Source organism: Amphiura filiformis, chromosome 6 (assembly GCF_039555335.1).
Source record: "Amphiura filiformis chromosome 6, Afil_fr2py, whole genome shotgun sequence".
In the NCBI taxonomy this organism is placed as follows: domain Eukaryota; kingdom Metazoa; phylum Echinodermata; class Ophiuroidea; order Amphilepidida; family Amphiuridae; genus Amphiura; species Amphiura filiformis.
In genome coordinates, this window is record NC_092633.1 from 77,111,144 (window position 1) to 77,133,847 (window position 22,704).

At 35.1% G+C, this 22,704-nt stretch overlaps 1 protein-coding gene across 1 annotated transcript; it reads right to left on the reverse strand.

Moving 5' to 3' along the window:
* Nucleotides 1–1,821: 1,821 nt before the first annotated feature.
* Nucleotides 1,822–20,437, reverse strand: LOC140156071 (serine/threonine-protein kinase 26-like). Its single transcript, XM_072179186.1, is given in 10 exon segments — nt 1,822–4,045; nt 4,609–4,745; nt 5,972–6,131; nt 6,835–6,977; nt 7,596–7,681; nt 7,684–7,783; nt 8,891–9,048; nt 11,074–11,239; nt 17,356–17,586; nt 19,952–20,437. Coding segments are annotated over 10 exon segments (1,551 nt in total). The 5' UTR covers nt 20,303–20,437; the 3' UTR covers nt 1,822–4,026.
* Nucleotides 20,438–22,704: the final 2,267 nt, after the last annotated feature.

The following is a 22,704-nucleotide window of genomic DNA, read 5'->3' on the forward strand; positions in this document are numbered from 1 at the left end:
GACTCGGTACCTTTATCACCCTTATGCGTTTTGGCATGATTATCCACCACTTCACTATTACTATGCTACGATTTTTAGTTCACTAACACCAGTTCTAGCTAATAATAAGTTAAGTCATGCACCTAGAAGAGAAAATAGTAAATAAATCAATAACATCAAAATATCCTTCTCAATGTACCAAAAAGAGCTCCTATTATATACAGACGTAGTATGCCTTGAAGATACTATTTGTAGTAATATTTTGCATTTTAATGTATCCAACATGAAAATAACCCTTTTTATTGATTGCTCATGTCCACATTATCCCGAAAAATGGGGTCATTTGTCTTCCTATGATGTCTAGTTCAAAAGTTATGTCAATTTCATTGAATTTTGTCGGAATCCAAGATGGCCGCCAAATGAACGCCATGGGACATAATATTTTGCATTTTAATGTATCCAACATGTTTAAATCATGAAAATAAACCTTTTAATTGATTGCTCATGTCCACATTATCCCGAAAAATGGGGTCATTTGTCTTCCTATAATGTCTAGTTCAAAAGTTATGTCAATTTAATTGAATTTTGTCGGAATCCAAGATGGCCGCCAAATGAACGCCATGGGACCTAATATTTTGCATTTTAATGTATCCAACATGTTTAAATCATGAAAATAAACCTTTTAATTGATTGCTCATGTCCACATTATCCCGAAAAATGGGGTCATTTGTCTTCCTATGATGTCTAGTTCAAAAGTTATGTCAATTTAATTGAATTTTGTCGGAATCCAGGATGGCCGCCAAATGAACCCCATGGGACAATATTTAATTTTGGGAACATCAAAATTCATTTACTAGACACCTTCAGGATTACAAAAATGTAAGTTAGAAAAAAAAAGCACTCGGTGCATGGGAACCCCCTCTGGTAACTACACTATCTTGAAACAGGCATAATAGTATTTATATCATACAAAATATCTGTTTTTCAGAGCACTTCTGCCCATACAAGAAATAAAAGTCAGATGTTAACATAAATACTGCCCTCTATAATGATTTCAATCCTCTGTGCATATGTAACTGAGTGAGAGGGTGTAAAGCAAATTTAACACTTTTGTATTAAGCCTCAAAGCTACCAGTGGTGTTCACTTTAAGAGTACAGTTTCACTTTTAAAAGGATATGGTGAACAACTGGGCATATCTTGATATGATTATGCAGTAGTACATATACATCAAGCATTGTTACTACAAAATGACTCTTTAACATCAAAATTGGTTGTGTATTAAAATAAACACTTTTAGTACAACCAATTTTTATACAGCCTTATTGATAAAAAAACAAAACAAAAAAACTAAAGAGTAGTTTCTAGCTTTTACATCATTATATCCATGATGTTGCATGGGGCTGAATTCTGAGGGATGGCTTCAAAACACAACTGCCAGTCAACTACTTGTACCCTAACAGAACTGCCTGGTTTCTATTGTTATGCAAATGAGAACACCATTGGTTGTGCCAGGGTGCTAGCAAACAAATAGTGGTAGGGTTCTGTAGCCATTCTTTAGTTAAGTTACTTAAGACTGTACAAAATTTAACATTATTATGTTTTGATGAATCCAAGTGTGTGAATATATTGGATCCAAAACATAATAATGATAAAATTGGATGCGTTACTCCCAATTATTGGTCTCGCTATGAGTTTTAATTGGGATCAACTATGTCTTTCCCAATATTTTTGAAACTCATAGCTCTACCAATAAATATGAGCTCAATAGATGCAATTTTATATCATTGACTGTCTGCATGGTTGATATGCCAGAAGATTCAAGCTTTTAAATCAGATTTTGTTTTCTTTCTCTCTCTCTCTTCAAACTTACTAAACATGAATATATATAAAACATAATTACGCCTCATATCTACATCGGTTATTTCATTTGCCTAAATCCACAACAGCGTATGGAAAGCAACACCAATATTTAAAACATCTACTTGTAAGCACTGGCCAACAAGCATGTATACAGCATCATATCATTATACAGTATCACTCACTATCATTCATTTTCACATATGCACTTTGATAAATCAGTACTGAACCAAGACCTCACTTTACTTCATACAAAAATGTGCATATAATTAACTTAAACACAAAATGAAAATAAAGACAAATTAATCAAATAGTTTCATCAAGTACACTCAATTTTCCAAGCTTTTGGAAAATTTGTATTTTTGTATGCGAAAAACCAAGGTCTGGGTTCTTCGTTAAATTACATAAAACTGTACAGTATTTAACATTGGTTTTCTATATTGATGATGTACCAGCATCTATTATACTTTATGCCTTTACATCACAAAAGAAAAACAAAATATCTTCTATACAAACCACCAATTTGTACACACAGGTATTTAATAAATCTGTTTTATGATAACAAGTAAAATTAAAGAGAACCCTTTAGAAATAAAAGTTATTGACTTAAAATTATAAATTTCTTTCACAATTATATGGGGAAAGAATCATCATTTGCATCAATTTGTATAAATATTGCCATTATAATAATATGAATCACACATGAAAATTTCAATAAAATTGTGCCATTTAATTATTCTCAAATTTAACTGTTTTGGTAAGGAAATGAAATTACTTGCACAAAGCTGAGTTGGTATCTGTTGCAACCTTGAGTGTGTGTTATTTTCACAGGAATTGAAGTCAATTTTACATTACATCTGAAGCTAAATCTCAGCTGTAAAATGACATCTGAAATTTAAATGTTATGTATCATGGCCATTCAAACAGCAACCTATGAAGGATGTTAGATTCAGCTTTAAGCAGTTAATAATTCCACGTAGGTATGAAAAAATGTAATTATCATTATTACCATATTTGTTTCCATTAGGGGCCCTAAATAATTGTGGGTGTGTGCTTTTTCCTGAAATTAATTGTCTGTTAGCAGGTAACCTCCAAACTACACATCCATCAATTCATTAACACTTTTGAGTCCTAAACCACTATCAAAAATGATCGCCACAAAAAGTTTACCCTATCATTCCAAAAGCTGTGTGATCCATAACCATTTTGCTGGTGAATTGCAACACAGCTTGACAAAGTCAGGCAAAAGATGTGTTGATACTTCCTGAACAATGGTGATGTTGGCATGATTATGAACAAAACAAAATTGTTTTCTTTGTCCATTTGGTCCTTAAAATATATGCTATTTTTAAAGAAGTAGACAAATAAATTAAAAGTCCACTGTAAATTTGCAATATTATGGGATTTTTAGCAAACATGTTATTTTTCTACTACTTGAAAATTGACAGCTTGATGGAAATAATTAGGTGGACGGGCCGACGGGCGGTTAACGGTATCACATCATGTAAGTTGAAAAGTCACAATATGAGCACTTTTATGGGCATGGGCATTTAATGGAATGAATACAGTCAGAATGCAACAAATTGAAGTCTGTATAGTGGAAGCATCTGTATGTTGCTTTGTATAATACAACTATCTCAAGTTCATACAGATAATTCCTACCAAACTTTCCATATAGATCATCAGTTAGCGATAAGTAACAAAAAGATGCACAATGACACAAAGATACAGAAACAATAATGTGTTGTACATATTTACACAAATGTTGAGGAATCATTATACACTGATACCTCTCCTGGATAACCGGCTCCAGAGTACCAGCTAGTCCGTCCTTTCACCTTCGTAAGGTACCCACCATTGTTGTAGTTGATCTAACGCTATAATATACAAAGTAGTACTATCCATAGTTTTCTGTACAAACACTGGGAATTAAGCAGCAGCCAGTCTGGAATGTCATGTACGCCTGCTGGCACATTGTATAGCATGTATGTCAGTTCAAAACATGCGACAGATTAAAACAGGTCGATACATCATATTCATTTTTGAAGTCCGCAATATCTACACAGTATACTGGGTGATTTCAGTCCTGATGCTATTACACCCAAGCTATTCAATGAATCTTATGTCATCTGTATTGTGCAACAATGAATCAAAGCTACTTGCTTTCCCATAATTGAGCTCAGTCCTATTTAGTGAGGTGCTGCTCCACTGAAAAACAAAGAACAAATAATTAGTACAATCAAGAGTAACAAACTGAAAGGTAAATTTGAAATGCATACATACATATTATTTCATATTTTCACATATTCCCATGTTATATTTTATACAAATATGCTGATGAAGAATGTGTGTAGTATCCAAACTGTTAATAATGCACTAGTAAATATTTGTTCAAGGCATCATTTATTGACTGGTATGTTGTACACTGGATATCACATAACTTGGCAGACATAATGCTAATAGACACATGTATGCTTTTGGGACATTAAGCCTGCACTCCTGACTCTTTTAGGGCCTCCTTTGCTACTGATATTGGCTATTCCTGTTGAACTCTGTGGAAGATATGAAATTCACTTTTCCCTTAGTGGTTATGTCTTCTACATATGGTGTATTTGTATTTCAATTGAATAGCCTAATGTTATTAATAGTTGCCTGGACCTTGACCTTCTCCCCTAATGTATCATAGAATAGCAAATTCTAGGGAAGACAGTTAACAGCATACCAGGTTATTGTAAAGTTTTCATCCATATTCACATGCCAACAATACTTACTGTTGTACTCTGTTGACAACTTGCGAGACAAGTCTGTCACATATGCCCGGACTGGTTTCCTCTGCCAGATCAAATGCTCTGCATAACTCATCTATCTCACTATGATTGCCTTCACCGCTAGCTCTTATTGATTTCATCTAGGTAATACAAAACAGGTGAAAATTTTGCATTAATATAAACTCCCAACAACCATCGGGGAGTCTCCCACAATCCATGAAATAAACTTGAAGAATTTCTACAATTATATTATGTAAATGAACTGAATTTATAGGAACATTTTGGGAGAGGAAGAAAATTCTCACCTAAGGCAAGCCCAAGGTTCAAGGTTGAGTAGTGGATGCCGGCACAGCCGGTATCCACTACGATAAAAATATTGGCCAGCCCATCCATTATGACACGATATTGGATAGGCAAAAGACAAAATCCTATCTTTTATTCTCATTCTTATGCAGTTTATAGTATAATTTTATAAGTAAAACTGCTTTTTTTTCAGAAAAAATAAAGTTACTTTTGCAAGGACATCCCCGTTGTTTTAAATGAATGAAACCGTCACAAACATCTAAGCCGCTGAACCGTGTTCTTAACACTGCTAACACACAGTGTTTTAAATTGGAAAAATCTTCCTTCTTTTAATCTTCCAGTTTGAATGGGGAATCAAGTTAGCATTGGCTAACAATAAAAAACATTCAAAAGTAGGACCAAAACACTCAAAAGTAAGCCCAAAATAAGCTGACCACTCCAAAACTAGCTCAAAGTAAGACCAATACAAGCCAAATTTACTCCAACCACTTCACTTGAGTACCTACTTGAGTAAAGTACTTCTTCCTATTTTGACTGTATTGACTGATCCAACATTCAAGTGCATTCATCCAACTTTCAGCTTATTTTGGTCTTAATTTGAGCTTGTTTTGGTCCTTCTTTTGAGTGTTTTCTATTGTCAGCCAAACCTAATTCCCCATTCAACCAGGGTATTAAAAGGACAATTTTTCCAATTTAAGACATTTAGAGTTACCAGTGTAATTCGCACATGTGTATTACGCGAACGCATTATTGCGCGATCTTTGAGGATCTACAAGCGTGACACCGTTGCGTGTCGGCACGCTCACTATTGTGTCATAATGGATGGGTGAAAACTAATCAAATTGCGTGTATTCCTGACTTCTTAATTCGCACACGTGTATTACGCGAACGCATTATTGCACGATCTTTGAGGATCTACAAGCGTGACACCGTTGCGTGTCCGCACGCTCACTATTGTGTCATAATGGATGGGTGAAAACCAATCAAATTGCGTGTATTCTTGACAAGACGCAATAACTGAATTAGAATACAATTTAGGGGATGATAAAAAAGAGTTTCTTACCTCATTAAGTAATGGTACTACTAGTGAGTTGAGGGATTCTGACCTAGGTTGAGGCGGATGTTCAGGCTGTTCTTTTACAATATGTACTTGTCCTTGCTTCAATGTTCCAAACTGCCATTCATTGTCGACATTGTTCTGATGTGGTATGTTATTATCATCCCTGCATAATATTATTGAAGGTAAATGAATGAAATTGTTTGCATTAATTATTTTTCTCTTCACTGAATAAGAGAACTGCAGGAGTAAAGGATTACAATCATACTAATATAGTGCTAAAATACATTCTACAAACCTAAAGTAAAATAATATACCAGTTGTTGGTAACTAGAGGAAGTTCTGGAAACACGGCTGGAACATTAAGAGAGGATAAGGCCTACGGTAAGTAGTAGCCCTCAGTTGTCTGATGATCGCATTAGCGTGAAGAGTTACAACTTTCGTTCCACAAGTTCGACTCGTATTGTTACATCTGCTAATGCATCGAGCACTCTGCACGAAGATAGTCACCTTTCTCCAAGTATTTATTTATTTATTTATTTATTTATTTATTTATTTTGAAAGTCATTTTCATTACCTGTAATATGTAATATGTAATTGTCATGATAGCTTCTTGAATATTCGTCACCACAAAAACTGGCTCACTTGGCTTTGACAGTGTTGTAAGGAGGAAGGGTTGTATGGTGACATATTGGGGATTATTTTTTGGTTGTATTGAAACTTAAATTAGGCCAGAGTATTAAATTCAGGCTATTCAGCCTTCTGAGTACCTCCTCCTCATTCAATGTTTGTGCCTGTTGTTGATGTTGTATTGTTTGATTTAAATGAAATAAAAATAAAAAATGTTGTCATGATAAAGATTTACTTACATATCATCACCACTGGAGTCTGAATCTGAATCATTACCATCTGCCTTCCACCTCTTGAACCTGTCTATGAGCTCTATGAGGTAAGACGTCTTCTTGGCACTCCGGATGAACTTGCTTTTCAGTAGTTCCTTTGCTGTTGGTCTCTATTGGAACAAAATTAACAATATGCAATGATCTTATAGTCATTTGAATCCAATTACTTCTGCTCAATCCCTATTTCTGACCATGGTGTTAAACTTGATTTAGCTCCTTAAACAATGGGCAATTCCAGTTGAAATCCATACACCCCCTATGGAAGACATGAACTTAATCTTCCACACAGGCAGTGTGAATTTCAAACGAGGTTATCTGAATGGGAGACTTCATTTGAAGATTTAGATCATATCTTCCATAGGGGGTGTACTGATTGCAACTGGTGTGTGCGAATCTGTTGCACTTAGGTATTTGCTATCAGCTCAGTTTAGGTGGGATACAAATTATCTCTAGTTTCAAAACATGGTCGGCCTGTGGCCTTGCATTGTATGAGTTCCTCACTAGAAACAATAGAGAACTGTGTTTTGTTATACCAATGAAAACTTATACGCATACACCTGTTATAAACTGAAAATCTGTCACAGTAGAGTGATTCTGAATTCAGCTTTGGCGTGAGACGTGACTCTCTCTCAAACGTTACAACTCAATGGCAACATCGCCATACACAAGTTTCTTGATTAGTAATAATCCATATCCCACCCAACTTTGCCTTATAGTGTACTACTTACATCATTAGGATCTTTGTTGAGACAGCTGTCCACAAATTCCTTGAATGGTTTGCTATACTTCTTTGAGTCTAACGTAGGTGGGTTGTTTTGGGAATCAAGAAGAGTACTCTCATGGGATGAAGGTCTGAATTGGGTGGTTCTCCTTTGGCTAGTTCTATTGCTGTGATACCTAATGACCAGATGTCTGCCTGTATAACGCAAACAAATATACAAATTGGATTAGTCTCATATACTGGAGCATCTCATTTCAATGAATCAATGAAAAATACTGATGCTGCGCCTATATCCCGACAATCTTACAAAATATTTTTGCCTTATATTTTTTTTACTCTATTATAATCTTCAACATTCCATTCTTCCATATTTCTTTTTTATAGATAGCCCATTATGCCCCTTACAAAATGCAAGTTAGACATCATTGTTATTGGTGAATACATAAAGATTTGACATATTTCATACTCATAGGCTGTTTCACACAACGTATTAACATTATTATCAAAGTTATTATTTGACGTTGTTATGTGAAATGGCCTACAAGAGAGATAACTCATCAGAAGTCTGGCTGTCACCCAAGCTATACTATATACTCATTAACGGGGTCTAGTATGAAGTTTGATACATAACATAAAGCACCTAGAGGGAAGTAAGGTCATGTCTGGTCATGTCATAGTCATACAATGAAAGAGGATGTGAGCCACATATTGCTCACAGGTGCTAAAACTGTTGCATCTTGATGCACAATTAAAGGGCCACAATAAAATGTCCGACTGACAATAATTGCAGCTGATGAATAATTCCCGAATCTGAATTTGACTTTACATTTGGTTTACTTTACTCAATTCCATCAATATATCAACAGCCTTGACATGAAGAATGAAGATGATGGGTTTTTGTCTTTTTTTTGGAGGGGGGATGAAAAATTACTAAATCATTCAAATGTGTCTTAATTGGTTAAAATTCTGATATACATAAAAAGGCCGTAAGCCAGCGAATCGGTTTTATATTGTTAAAATGATAACTGTAATAAGAACGCCTACCCAATCAATTATAGTCTACACCTTCAAAGTAATTAATCACAGAGGTCAACAAATTAAGAAATTTGCTGATAAGAAAAATTTGACATCCGTCACAAATTATCCTTAGGCAACATAGTCCAGAAGATATGAATCACTTAAAAAAAAAGATAAAAAGTTGTCAAATCTTTGAAAAATAATAATGACCATCTTACACCTGCACTTGGCATAATTATGAAATGACAGATCTTAGAAGGGGTTAGACTCATAGCACAGACTCACCTTTGAATCATAAGCTGACTGTTTTATAACCTCTGGGGCCATCCAGAAAGGCGTTCCTACAAAAGTGTTTCTCTTTATTTGCGTGTCTGTTAACTGGCCTGCCACACCAAAGTCAGCTAGTTTCACTTCACCGTTCTCTGAGAGTAGTACATTGGCAGCTAAAAGAAGGGATAACAGATAATTATTTGGTTATTTAAGACAAATGTCAATGATTTGCTTTACAGATCTACAGTGTACATATTCAATTGCATTCTGGATTTACACTTTAGTAACTCGTCAGATTTACATAAACAAAAAAAAATTTGTCGGGTTGACTCTGAGACATTACTAGATTAACACATATTGTCATCCTGTAGTAAATTGCTGTAAACCTAAATTTGATGAGAGTGTAGTTTACTTTGTATGTCACATATTCATTGTGTTAAACGCACTTGTCTCTGATTGGATGCTAACGCAATCTGCTTTTATCAAGTCAATGATAACAACTCATTTTACGCGATGTTAGTTCCGCCTTGTCAACATCACAGAAGTACGCTCTCATCAAAAGTTTACAGCAACTTACTGTAATACAGTAATTGCATAGCAATTTTTTTGATAAATAAATGAATAATGTAATGTGGCCCTCAATTCCTTGTTGTCTCATTCAGATGTACCCATACCTTTACCCAATCATGTTTCATAATGTGTTATAAATTCAAATCCAAAGAATGGTGAGTAAATCCATGTATGTTTATTATTAACCAATGTTTTTTGTATTTGTTTATGGTACATAAAACCTTTAAAAAGATTTATGCAAAATTTTGCCAATTATCATATTTAGTAGGGTGATGACAATTATTAAAATATGAAGCTGTTTTATTTCGCTATTGATTACTTCATCTAACAGTTTTCTTTAAATTAACTCTATCGATCTCATTTCTATTTATTCTGCCTGACACATATGTGCTTAATTTTGATTTTATCACACAATTAATTTGTCTTGTTTTACTTCTTCTATACTTGTAAGCAATCGGTTTTGTTTGTACATGTATACTCCCAATTTTGTACAGCTGAATTTGACTGACTGCACTCTGTACAACCGTGACAAATCAATGCACATGAAATAATAAAAGGCGGCTGGTTCCTACTGGAGTATAGTTCCTTTTCTTACAGGTATCAGTTGACTGAACCCAAAAACTATAAAAGGTCACTGTGAGGGTGTCTGCCCTTACAACTCTGTAACAGTTCAGCTGGTTTGGACAGAAATATCTAAATTAATTATGAGTCATATTTGTTTGTTTTGGTAACAACTGTGACAACTAGATCAATGTTAAAACAAATATCAAAGTGGTGTATGGGCATCACACTTTGACAATATTCAATTCAGTTATGTATTATGATATACTTATACTTTAACTCTGGTTCATACTCCAATTTAATTATACACTACACATAAGTGTATTTTAGTTCTCTACTTCTACTGTCAGCATACAATTAACAATGTATAATCCCACATTTCAATATATATGTACGTACATACAACAGCATACATGTAGATCTACAAACCACTTGCACCACCAACAGACCAGGTGCACCATATCAAACTGTTAGAAGTAGAAATCTCATCACTCACTTTGTTTCTGTTTAAGTTTTTTTTTTGAGTGGTTCTTGTAAAAGATATACTATTTAGTACATCTGCTCAGTTACTCAAAAACAAACCTCAATTTGAAAGTTGCTTTCCAGTGCAATTCTACTGCATATATGTTTTACCTTTTGCAATTCAACTTTCAAAATAAGGTGCATTTTAGCAATTGAACTTCTTTAACATTGCATCAATTGCACTACATATGCCTACACATAGAAGCTATACTGACACTGCCTTATAACTTGGTATAGAGGGCAATTCTGTGACAATAATTAGTTGTGATTTTCTTAAACTGAGGAAATCCAGATCAACTATAAACTGATGTACATAGTATGCTCAATGAGAGGGACTCACTATCATTGGTTTGTTTTTGTTTTATGGTTGTTGTTTTTTTGTTTTTGTTTTTTTTGGTGGCGCAAAGCCATTTTTGCCATGATCGCTGCTACCTGTACTTCATGAATCATATGTTACTTCATGGGTTATGTACATACAGTTTCTAGTGAACCGGTATTCATCACTACATGAAAATCAGGATGACATCATCACATCATTTTTGTACCTTTTATGTCTCTATGCAGTTTTCTTTCCGAATGAAGATAATCAAGGCCTTTGAGTATTTCCCTTAAAATAGTTGCTATATACACTTCATCTATCGGGCCAGCTTTCATCAGGTCCAGAGCTGACCCGCCACCTAAATATTCCATAATAATCCATAGCTTGGTACCCTATTGAGAAAAGAAGAAGACAGAAATTAACAAAACATTATTGCTGGCTGCTGATCACATAACCACTGTAATAAAATAACATGCATTCTACATGTAAATCCCATTCCCCAAATCCCATGTGCCCCTTCAGATCACGTTTAAAGCACTTTCTGCAATATTAGCATGTAAAAAAACCCTCATGATAGTTTTGGCCGTTCTTTTAGATTATATTCTAAATTAAAATGATACATTTATTTAATGAGCACTTGCATAAAAAGTAGTCTTTTTATATTTAGGCATAATGTGTTTTTATTATCATTATTTCTAGTTACCCCTAAAATAAAGAATGAAACATTTTGATCAAACATCCCTTTTTGTTATAATACATGTAGCTTATAAAAGCATAGACCATTTTGCTATAACATGTGTTGGCTGAATTGGATTTTTAATGTTAACATTCTTGTCAGTGGCGTAGCTGCCGGGGGGGGGCAGGGGGGCAATTGCCACCCCTGGCAAAATTTGCCTATTTGGGCCCCGCCCCCTAGTACAAGGAAAAAAGAGGAAAAAGGAGGGAGAAAGAGAAAAAAAGAGAGGAGAGAGAGGGAGAAGAGGGGCAGAGAGATGGAGAATCCATACGATATGCAATACCATACGATTATTATCAATCAGCCTAGCAAAAATTGTCTATTTGGTCCCCGCCCTCCCCCAAGTGCAGGGAAATTTGGTGGATTTGGGCCCCCGCCCCATACAGGCTTGCCCCCATTGGAAAAAATCCCAGCTACGCCGCTGATTCTTGTCTGGAGTTGAGATGACCTTTTTAGAAGCAAAGAACTCAAACTTGAAACCCTTGCACACTTTCAGTTTCTTCTTTAATAATAGATTAAGAGAAAATTGAAATTGGAACTTTATAAAATCCTTTAAAAAATCCTAAACATGAAACCAGCAGTAGCTTAACTTGTATTGCAGCATTAAAATCACTTGCTATATTGATGCAGATAAAAATAAATATATTTCTGTAATTAAGTTGGTCATATCAGTTAAAAGCCGTTGCTTGGGTGTGGTTAAATTCAATTTGGTTTTATAATGCAGAAATGCAGCAAGGTGTCCTGTTGACATAAAAAAAATAGTGTGCTAATAAAAGATATATCAAGATTTTGTGATGATTCATTCTCTGTGTCTAAAGTGGATCAAGAGTTCAATAAAGGGGTAGGCCTAATTTTAACAAAGGATTTTCTAGGCTTAGTTTTGACAAATTTAACAAAGGATTTTCTTTAAATGACTCCCACTTGACACATTCATGGACATTATTTTAGTTCAAGAAGAATGGCAAATGAAATTGCAACCTGGGGGACCTAAGTCAATTTTATTAAAAATGCCACAAAAAAAAAGAAGAAAAAAAAAAAAAAAAAAAAAAAAAAGAAAAAAGAAAGAAAGAAAAAAAGAAAAGAAAAAAAGAAATGTTAAAGAACAGGATAACAGTTTGTTGCTCAAATAAAATTTCAACAGTTTATTGCCTCATGACCTTAGTGTGCAACCAAGCACACCATGTATACACACAAAATGTGTTTCACATTATACACAGGGGACAAAGTCTAAGACTGGTAACAAGTCTAACCCAGTATAAACAGTACAGTGGAGAACTGTGGGGTGTGGGTGTATTTGTCTTCAGCAAAGGCCAATTTAATTCTATTGTATCTAAACTTGAAGCCCAGCGATTTGCTTTTCCTGTTCCTGTATGCACACATGTCACATGGTATCCAGGGCAAAACTGTGAAATTCCCTGAACCAGTGTACACTTTATTCTATTAATAAATATAAATGCCTTAGAAAGGAGCATGTGCTTGGAATGAAATAATAAAAATTTAATAATAATAACTTAATTGTCTTATAGTGTGTCATATTTGTTACAGTTGTTGTTATTGTTACTGAGTTTTCATTTCTCATACCTGGACAAGAGTTAAACAAAACAAAATTGTTGCATACAAATCATCCATTCATATTAGTAGGCCCCAGCTATGGTATCTCAACCCAAATCCAACACAGACAACAATTATTGTTACCTATGGGTTCAGTGCATAGTAGCTAGTTGAGGTATCACCAAAGAAGTTTCTGTGCAACATATCTTAGCAAACACATTAACTGCCATGTACCATTGTGCCCTGAATGCTTAGTAGCGATAACATAGATAAATTACTGATACCATATCTAAACTATGCACTGCATAAGTTACTACCATCAGGGTTTTATACAAATACCGTACATGTCATGTATCAGTACATTTTAAGAGTTGCATTGCATCAAGTTGCAAATTGTTTACTGTGTTGTAGATCAATGTATCAGAACAATGAGAGCGACTGCGTCTAAAACAAGTATGAAATTAAATCTTGAAAGAAACAAAGAAAAGAGAAGAGAAGAGAGAAGAGAAGAGAAGAGAAGAGAAGAGAAGAGAAGAGAAGAGAAGAGAAGAGAAAAGAAAAGAAGAGAAATTAAAAGAAAAGAGCAAAGCAAAGCAAAGCAAAGAAAAGCAAAGAAAAGCAAACAAAAAAAAAAAAAGAAAAGAAAAGAGAAAATAAAAAAATTAACAAATGAAAGAAACAAAGAAGAACAAACTAGAGCAACTGTGCCCTTTGCAAGGGCACGAGGTAAGTTAGGCGGATGATTGTGACGATTTGATCAAGCAATACTGTGCTGGGTGCTGGATAGTATTAATTTTAATAAGACTGTTTCATAAATTGCCGTTTTAATGTACATTCATCGTGGAAAGCTGGCATTTTGAAAACTTGACCTTTGACCTCTGTATAACCCCTAATGACCAGAAATGAATTTTGAAATATTTAAAACATGTAAAAAATGTCATAAGGATCATTGCATTTAAATTTCAGCTCAATTGAAGCATTTTGAAAATTTGACCTTTGACCCCTTTGTTGCCCCTTAATGATCTTAAATGAATTTTTAAATATTTTTAACATGTTAAGAATGTCATAAGGATCATTGCATTTAAATTCCAGCTCAATTGGAGCATTTTCAAAAACTTGACCTTTGACCCCTTTATGACCCTTAATGACATTTAATGAATATTAAAATATTTTAAGCATGTTTAGAATGTCATAAGGATCATTGCATATAAATTTCAGCTCAATTGGAGTATTTTCGGTTAACATGACCTTTTTGACCCCTGTGACCCCTTGGATGACCTCCGACGTTAAACAACCCATAACTTTTGTAGCCAGCTACACAATACTGCTTGTGACTGAGTTTGGTCGAAAGCCGATCAAGGATGTGGAAGTAGTAGCAAATTGTGAGAAGAAAGAAAGAAAGAAAGAAGAACTAGAGCAACTGTGCCCTTTGCAAGGGCACGAGGTAAGTTAGGCGGATGACTGTGATGATTTGATCAAGCAACAACACTGTGCTGAATAGTATTAATTTTAATAAGATTGTTTCATTAATTGCCGTTTTAATAAACCTTAATCGCGGAAAGCTGGCATTTTGAAAACTTGACCTTTGACCTCTGTATGACCCCCTTAATGACTTTAAATAAATTTTAAAATATTTAAAACATGTTAAGAATGTCATAAGGATCATTGCATTTAAATTTCAGCTCAATTGAAGCATTTTGAAAACTTGACCTTTGACCCCTTTATTGCCCCTTAATGACCTTAAATGAATTTTAAAATATTTTCAACATGTTTAGAATGTCATAAGGATCATTGCATTCAAATTGTAGCTCAATTGGAGCATTTTGGAACACTTGACCTTTGACCCCTTAATGACCTTAAATGAATTTTAAAATATTTTTTAAATGTTTAGAATGTCATAAGGATCATTGCATTGAAATTTCAGCTCAATTGGAGCATTTTAAAAACTTGACCTTTGACCCCTTAATGACCTTATATGAATTTCAAAATATTTTTAAATGTTTCAAATGTCATAAGGATCATTGCATTTAAATTTCAGCTCAATTGGAGCATTTTGAAAAACTTGACCTTTGACCCCTTTATGGGTCCCTTAATGACCTTAAATAAATTTTAAAATATTTGAAACATGTTTAGAATGTCATAAGGATCATTGCATTTAAATTTCATCTCAATTGGAGCATTTTAGGTTAAAATGACCTTTTTGACCCCTGTGACCCCTTGGATGACCTCTGACGTTAAACAACCCATAACTTTTGTAGCCAGCTACCCAATACTGCTTGTGACCGAATTTGGTCGAAATCCGATCAAGGCTGTGGAAGTAGTAGCCAATTGTGAGAAGAAGAAGAAAGAAAGAAAGAAAGAAAGAAATGGCAAGAAAGAAATAAGTTAGGCTGCACGCCTAACTAACTTAAAGAAGAAAGAAATGGCAAGAAAGAAATAAGTTAGGCTGCCCGCTTGCCCGCCTAACTTAAAGAAAGAACAAAGCAAGAATGAAAAGAATTGATCAAATAAATAGTAAAAGTAAAGAGACCTAAGTACACATAGCAACACTTGTGACAAACACATCACTGTTTCTAAGACAATGGCTTATGACACTGAAGTGTTCACTCAGCCACACCTAGTACACCACCCTGACCTCACACAACACTCAACAAAACAATAAGATTACAATTGATGACTCGACAGCTCATCACGGATTTCCACATTAATCCAACTGCTTTCCTGATACCCCATCATTGTGATACACGCTCCAGGCTTTGAAAGCACTCTCGTCGCACAGTCCAACATTCAACAACCCTACCCCATCTATGTTACAAAACAATGACCTGATGATGCCGTGCTATGAGATACAACAAACCATGATGTGAAAGAGTATGACAAATTGCACTGATACATACATCATGTTGAAAGTATACAAAAGAACTGGATTTCCTCTGACATGAAACATAGTAATGTGTCAAATACTTGAGAATTTCCTGTACTTTCAATGTAAACTATTATTAATTTGTGTGTCACCGACACTAAGTTTAAAGGCACAGTGACATTTCATTTCCTTCTCAAAATCCATCTGTCTGAGGGAAATGAAATCAAACTACTTTTTCAAACTCCCGTTTCCCAACGGACCTTGTAAACACTTCCAATCAATAATAAGGAAAGATTGGAACCTATGCTACCTAATTTGCCTTTCTGGAAAAATTTGGGCCAAATTCTGCCCTCTTTGGTGGCAATTGGGTGTTTTTGTTGTTTTTGTTTGTTAGCTATGTTACTCCCCTCCTCAAACGCGAACAGATTACCATTCTCCATGTACTACAATGTAATAACCTCCTTTTCCGTGGTCAAATATAGATTATAAACTGTGGGGATCCACCCATAGAGCACAATGCATTAACCATAATACTCATAATTAATTGCCCTTGTGAAGGACAATTAATGCATAACACAAATCCTAATTAGTAAATAAAATGATATCATAACTGACATTGGTGTGATCTTGATTGCATGTGTCCATCAACAAAATGACCATCTAATAAAGTGTAAATACTATCACTCAAAGCCACTGACAAGTAGATGGGTTGTACCCGGAACTATCAAATTATCACCCAGGATGAGCAGCGCTCTGGCAACTGCAATTACCCTGACCTATTTGTCTTTCCTTCATTTAATACCGCCCCTTGCCAGGTTAACTTTGCATCACATCCCTGACACGTTTTCCTGTAAAATCTCTAATGTGTATTTAAAATAAATATTACTAAGCTATAATTAATTATAAGACTGTAGTGTTTTATAATAAGAGAATAAAATGTAGAAGTTTGTCTTTTGTCTATCCAATATTGTGTCATAATGGATGGGCTGGCCAATATTTTTAGTAGCCAATTCACTCTGCATGCCTTTTATGGTATCATCAATTGTATTGCATTTACATGTCAATGCAATCAAACCAAAAATTGTAAACTGTACTAGGCTTATCTCTAATGTTGATAGAACTTAAGGATCTTGAAATGAAATCCGAAATTTGATTTGAGTGACAATTGGTTCATTTGACTGTGACACAAAGCATGATCAATCAAGAAGCTGATGATTATAGGGATGCAGTAGTGATCCTAAGCCAAGAAAAGGGAGACAAGAATCTGGTTCAAGGAAGGAGTGATCCTAAGCCAAGAAAAGGGAGACAAGATTTCTGGTTCAAGAGTCATTCCTTCAAAGTAGTGCCCTTCTACTGACCTTAAGGTACGAGCCATGGTATTTGGTTACGAAAGGTGAGTCACATTGACTCAACACTGTGATTTCTTGTTGTATATCTTCTATCTCATCTTCAGCCTCTTCTAAATCTATGATTTTGATGGCTACTATTTCTTTGGATCTGTTGTCGATCCCTTTGAAGACCTCTCCAAAGGAACCTTTTCCTATCCTCTCTAGCTTATGGAAGAGCTGCTCTGGATCTGCCCTTGTGTTCTGAAACAAAGGAAAAAGAAACAAAAAGTGTGACATTAGTTTCAAGAGCATTTATTCAAAATTCTTATCATTTCAAAAAAGAAAGAAAGGAAAAACAAATGCATGCTTTAAACTTTTTTACTGTGCTTGGCAGCTGAAATCAGGGAGATAACGCTGACAAAATTTCAACCACACCAAGTGACCTGATGAAGGGAGTCTCTGTAGATACCGACTCAGGCAATTTTACAAGACAGGCAGGTGCAGTCAGGGGGTGTTTCCCTGGTCGGAATAGACTGTAATGAGGCCTTTATCATGGGTCATCTGCCATGCCTTTCCAGATGAGCAACAGCAAGAGCGGATTTTAATTTAGTTCTATATATTTTTGCCCTGCAGGGGTTTTGAACCCAAGACCTCTTGCACAGCATGCAAAGACCTTACACCAGTGTGTCAAGCAGCTCCCTAATTTTTATGCACTAAAATTATGTTAAATAAAAGGTAGGAATAATAAACATGTACTAACATAGCTGTATGATAAAGGGTAGAAATAATAATGATGTATGTATGCGTTTTGGAATTTTAAAATCAATGATGTGTATCATTTATCTTCACTTTCCAGGGTCTGAAATTCGCAACCAAGTGCGAGAATCCTTTTGGATTCTCCCAGTTCAAATTTGCAAGAATCCATGGATTCTCGCCATATAACTTTGTATGATTGAAATATTTACGAGAATCCATTTAGATTCTTGTAATTTTGTTGACGAGAATCTTTGCGAGAATTGATTCTCGCCGAATTTCTGACCCTGCTTTCCAAATATTTGACGATTAGAACTGAATCAGAAGAGATGCCTAACCTCAAACTACTAAATCCTGAATCCTGAGCTGAAAGCAATGTTCACATTTTGTTTTTGTGTTGTTTTGCCTTTTTTACAAAATGTGAGTAACACAATTTTCATTGCAAATATTTTTTTCACCTTTAGGCCTTTGGAGAAACAATTTGCAAGGTTCTCATACCGTAAAATATATATCCAAATTGCAAACATCTTGTTGTGTAGCATTAAATTTAAATTGAATTAAATGACACTACATTTATTGTTGTTACTATTAAGCATGTTAAATAATCAATAATGTAATTATGTCATGTTACATTAAAATTGCATGCAGAAGAAACCACCACTTTTCCCTTCCACTAAACTGTTTTCTAAATGTAATGTTAAATTGCACATGACATAACAAGCCCTTGAGGGTTTGCTACGTAAGTGATTCACATTAAAGCTATTATCACAGATCACCACATTGACTCTTTAAGCTAGGGCGGTTCTCCACAAGTGTACCTACCTCAAGAGATAACTATCATTATCGCAAGTTTAGCTTTTAAAGGCTGCATCTCTAGCCAACAGTAATAGCAGGGAACATTACCGCCCAGTATTAAATGATGTTATGACAACATTAATATTGGCCAATGCATCAAATTGTCATGGTCAATAATAACCAGTCAGGAAAAATAGGATCATTTTATTTCATACCATTAATTTGAAACTATGAAAACTACAAAATGCCCCATAATAAAATATAATTGTTGCAAGATTAAATGTTTCTAGAAAAGTTGTTAAATGTTTGGAGTAGTATTTGACTTCACTGTTGTTGCAGAGAAAAAAAGTATGAAGTCATCTTTGGAAACAAATGAATTACAAACTATTTTCATGTTCATCAGTGTTCATGTGGTACACTACACATCCATATGAATGAAGATGATAACCTCCTACAATGTAGATCTGCTCATTTTGTTTAGTACCCAATACAATGAAGATCGAGGGTTGAGAGCCAGAAAGCCTTAACTCACAAAGAATTCCTTTGTTTGTGAGTTAAGGCTTTCTGGTTCTCAACGCTCGATATTCAGAATTTGTATGCATACACTGTACCACTGACATACTCCTAATACAGGAATTGTGGTTACCTTTTTATTAAAATCAAATTACGCATTATACAATGTTTTCACTTGGACATCAAAAATGGATATAGAAAGTGGAGAGGACCATATTTAAGATGGCAGATACCACTCCTCCCCTTTCCTAGGTAAACTTTTTATAAGATTTAGGCCTTCATCTGTTCTTTTCAAGAGTGATAAATTATTTTACAATCCATTGTTGTGAATTCTGCTACTGCAGTTTCTTATGCACATACAATGTAAAAGAAACATGTAGGCCCTACATATAGTTTTAAGCAACATTTTACAAAAGTGTTGTTTCAAGCAACATTTTTGACACCATTGTTTTGAAGCTACACATGATGTCCTTGCAATTTTTTAACATTGAGGGAGATGTTAGGTGTTTCACATAGTCAGCCCCAAACATGCTGAACAAATTAAAACCTTTCATAACAACAATACCTCATAAATCAAGTCCACCCTTGAACGTCTTTTATTCCTTTTCTGTTTCACTTCTAGAGTCTGACGATTATCTTGTATCTGACGATTATCTTGAGTCGGACAATTATCTTGTATCTGACGATTATCTTGAGTCTGACGATTATCTTGTATCTGTATGCATTCTTCACAAGCAACCGGTTTTGGTCTTGGAGGAACACTTATCAAACCCGCAGATTGAAGCAGCTCAACATCGCAAACTTTATCAGCACCTTTGATCAAATTTTGCCACGTATCTAAATGGTTCCTGAATCCTTCTATCAAAGATGTTCTTATTCCCGGTTTGCCGGTTGCCAATTTCTGCCACATATCCATCCTGATTGTTGTTGTCAAACACACTATACTAAATCCAACACAAGAAGTGCGTGCAAAAACAGTTGATAGTTCCACAGACTTGATCGGTTAATATTTCCATAAAGCATACCTCCCTTGAGATGACAGCAGCATGTAGCGCATGATCTTACTTTAGCGAGTCACGCAGCATTAGTGAGCAAGTTAAGTGGAGTGCTTTGGGCGGGTACAGGGCGGCTGTCTGGTCTAAGTCCCTGGGAAAGCTCAAAAGGAAGTGCTGAATAATAGTCCAGTCTTAATTATATTTTACCGCTTCATATATTTCACTTTTCATAATAATATGAAAGATAAACTATTAAGTGATCAATGAGAATAAATGCATTTGAATTCAAACATAGCTTTCTCCCAAACATGTTTAATCTGTACTCACGTAATTTAATGTAATTTGTGTTTTCATGTCGTAGGCCATTTTCTTCTCAATTAGATGTCACTTTTGTGATTTTATTGAGTATTTGTTCAGATTTAGGTTTAGAATATCCTTGTCTACAAGTATTTTTTGCGGTTATTTTTCAAACAAATATGTCACAACATTAGAATCCACAATGTAACAGGCGCACCATATATTCGCTTATAAATGCCCCCTCTAATGAATGCCCCCTCCCCATGGTTTTTGTGATGAAAAGAACCCTCAAATAAAGGCTACTGTTTCAACTAAGTTTGTCACAACTATGCAAATGAGGTCATATATTGTCATCACATTGTCATGCATGAAATAAGATGCTCTTTATTCCGTCTATAACAAAGAATGACCTCATCCGCAAGGCTGTGACAAACCATTGAAACAATAGCCCAAATGAACACTCCCCTAACAAATTTGATAGAAATGTCCATGCCATAGCATGTAAATGTAGGCAAGGTAAGTACCGTATTTCGTCAAATAGTTAAGCCCCCCCCCCCCTCAAATAAACGCCCCCCACCACTTTTTTCAACCAAAATGTTTCAAAAATGCCGATATTTCCATGCCATCTTGTGCATAGTAAGCTTACCAAGTTCCCCACATGGTCGATAATAGTGTCAATAATTGGCGAAAATGTGGATTGGAAACCCGGAAGTGAGCCAGAAGTCAGTGTTTCTAGTTCATATTTCTTCATTTTAGCGTTTTTTTATCGTTCTAAAATCGACCTTGAATAAACGCCCCCCCTGGGAAAATATAACGCCCCGGGCGTTTATTTGACTAAATACGGTATGCTTAAATGTTTGTTTGTTTAAATGGTCGCTCTCCATACAGGGGACACGCTTGGGTCCTGATGGGTCCAGACTCAAACAAAAAGCCTATAAGCATGCTGGCCTGTATAGAAAGAGAAGTGGCATCTCATGATCGAGAAATTGTACGGAAAAACCTTATTCTTAAACTTAGATATCCATCCAATTCATCACCACATTATACTAGTAGAATGTTTATAAACTAAATAAATCACATTCTTGCATACAAATGCACTTACATGTACAGATCTAATTTCAGAGTATTTGGTGATAATTAGGGCTCAACCGATAATCATATCATATCGTATTGGCCCGATATTGATATAAAATTGGATGGATTGAGCATGCTACACAAAGATATTGGTCAAGCTGTTAACTCGCAGCGAGACCAATATCTTTGTGTATCATGCGAAAGGATCCATTCAATTTTATCATTATTATGCTTCGAGAATCTTCCATCCCATAGTTTATACACATTTTTAAAGAACATAATTTTATCACCAAATCCTTGACGTCTCAATTCAGCTTTGGTTGCATCAAAATGTGAGCTTAGACTCGGCAAATACAGCTTCAGTATACAGATCTATTGCTTTACCTTTGTTTTTTAAGTGCCTCTTTTTATAGGCCATTCCTCAGATTTTTCAAAGATCCTGTCTTGTCTTAACGTTGGACCTCAGCACAGAATTTTGTCAGTACGCTAACACATGAGCAAGTCATTCTTGGCTGAACACTTCGATGTCAGTATTCTCTCCTTTTGACTTTAAGTACTCTCGAAAGATCGCGACGGCTGACTTAGTACTACTCCGCGTTGCAGCACTGTCTTTACTGTTAATTAATTCTTAAAGCTGTTCCTCATTTATGGTATTAAATCCAAATTTCCAGTGTTCAAAGCCATCATGACTTCTCCGAGTTGTTTACAAATTTGACGTCTGTAAAATGTGTTGAAGTCAGCATTTGACCCGCGCTAATAGTCTCGATTACATTTTGTTACCGCTTAAAGTTGGGTCGCTAAACGGTGCTACGATATCTATAAGCTACGGTGATCGTGGACTGTAAGCTGATGCAAATGTCTTTTTATCAAAAATTTTATCAGGAAAATTAACGCAATGTTCATATTTTTGGTATATACGTTTATAACATCACGGATTAATATCAAATTATTT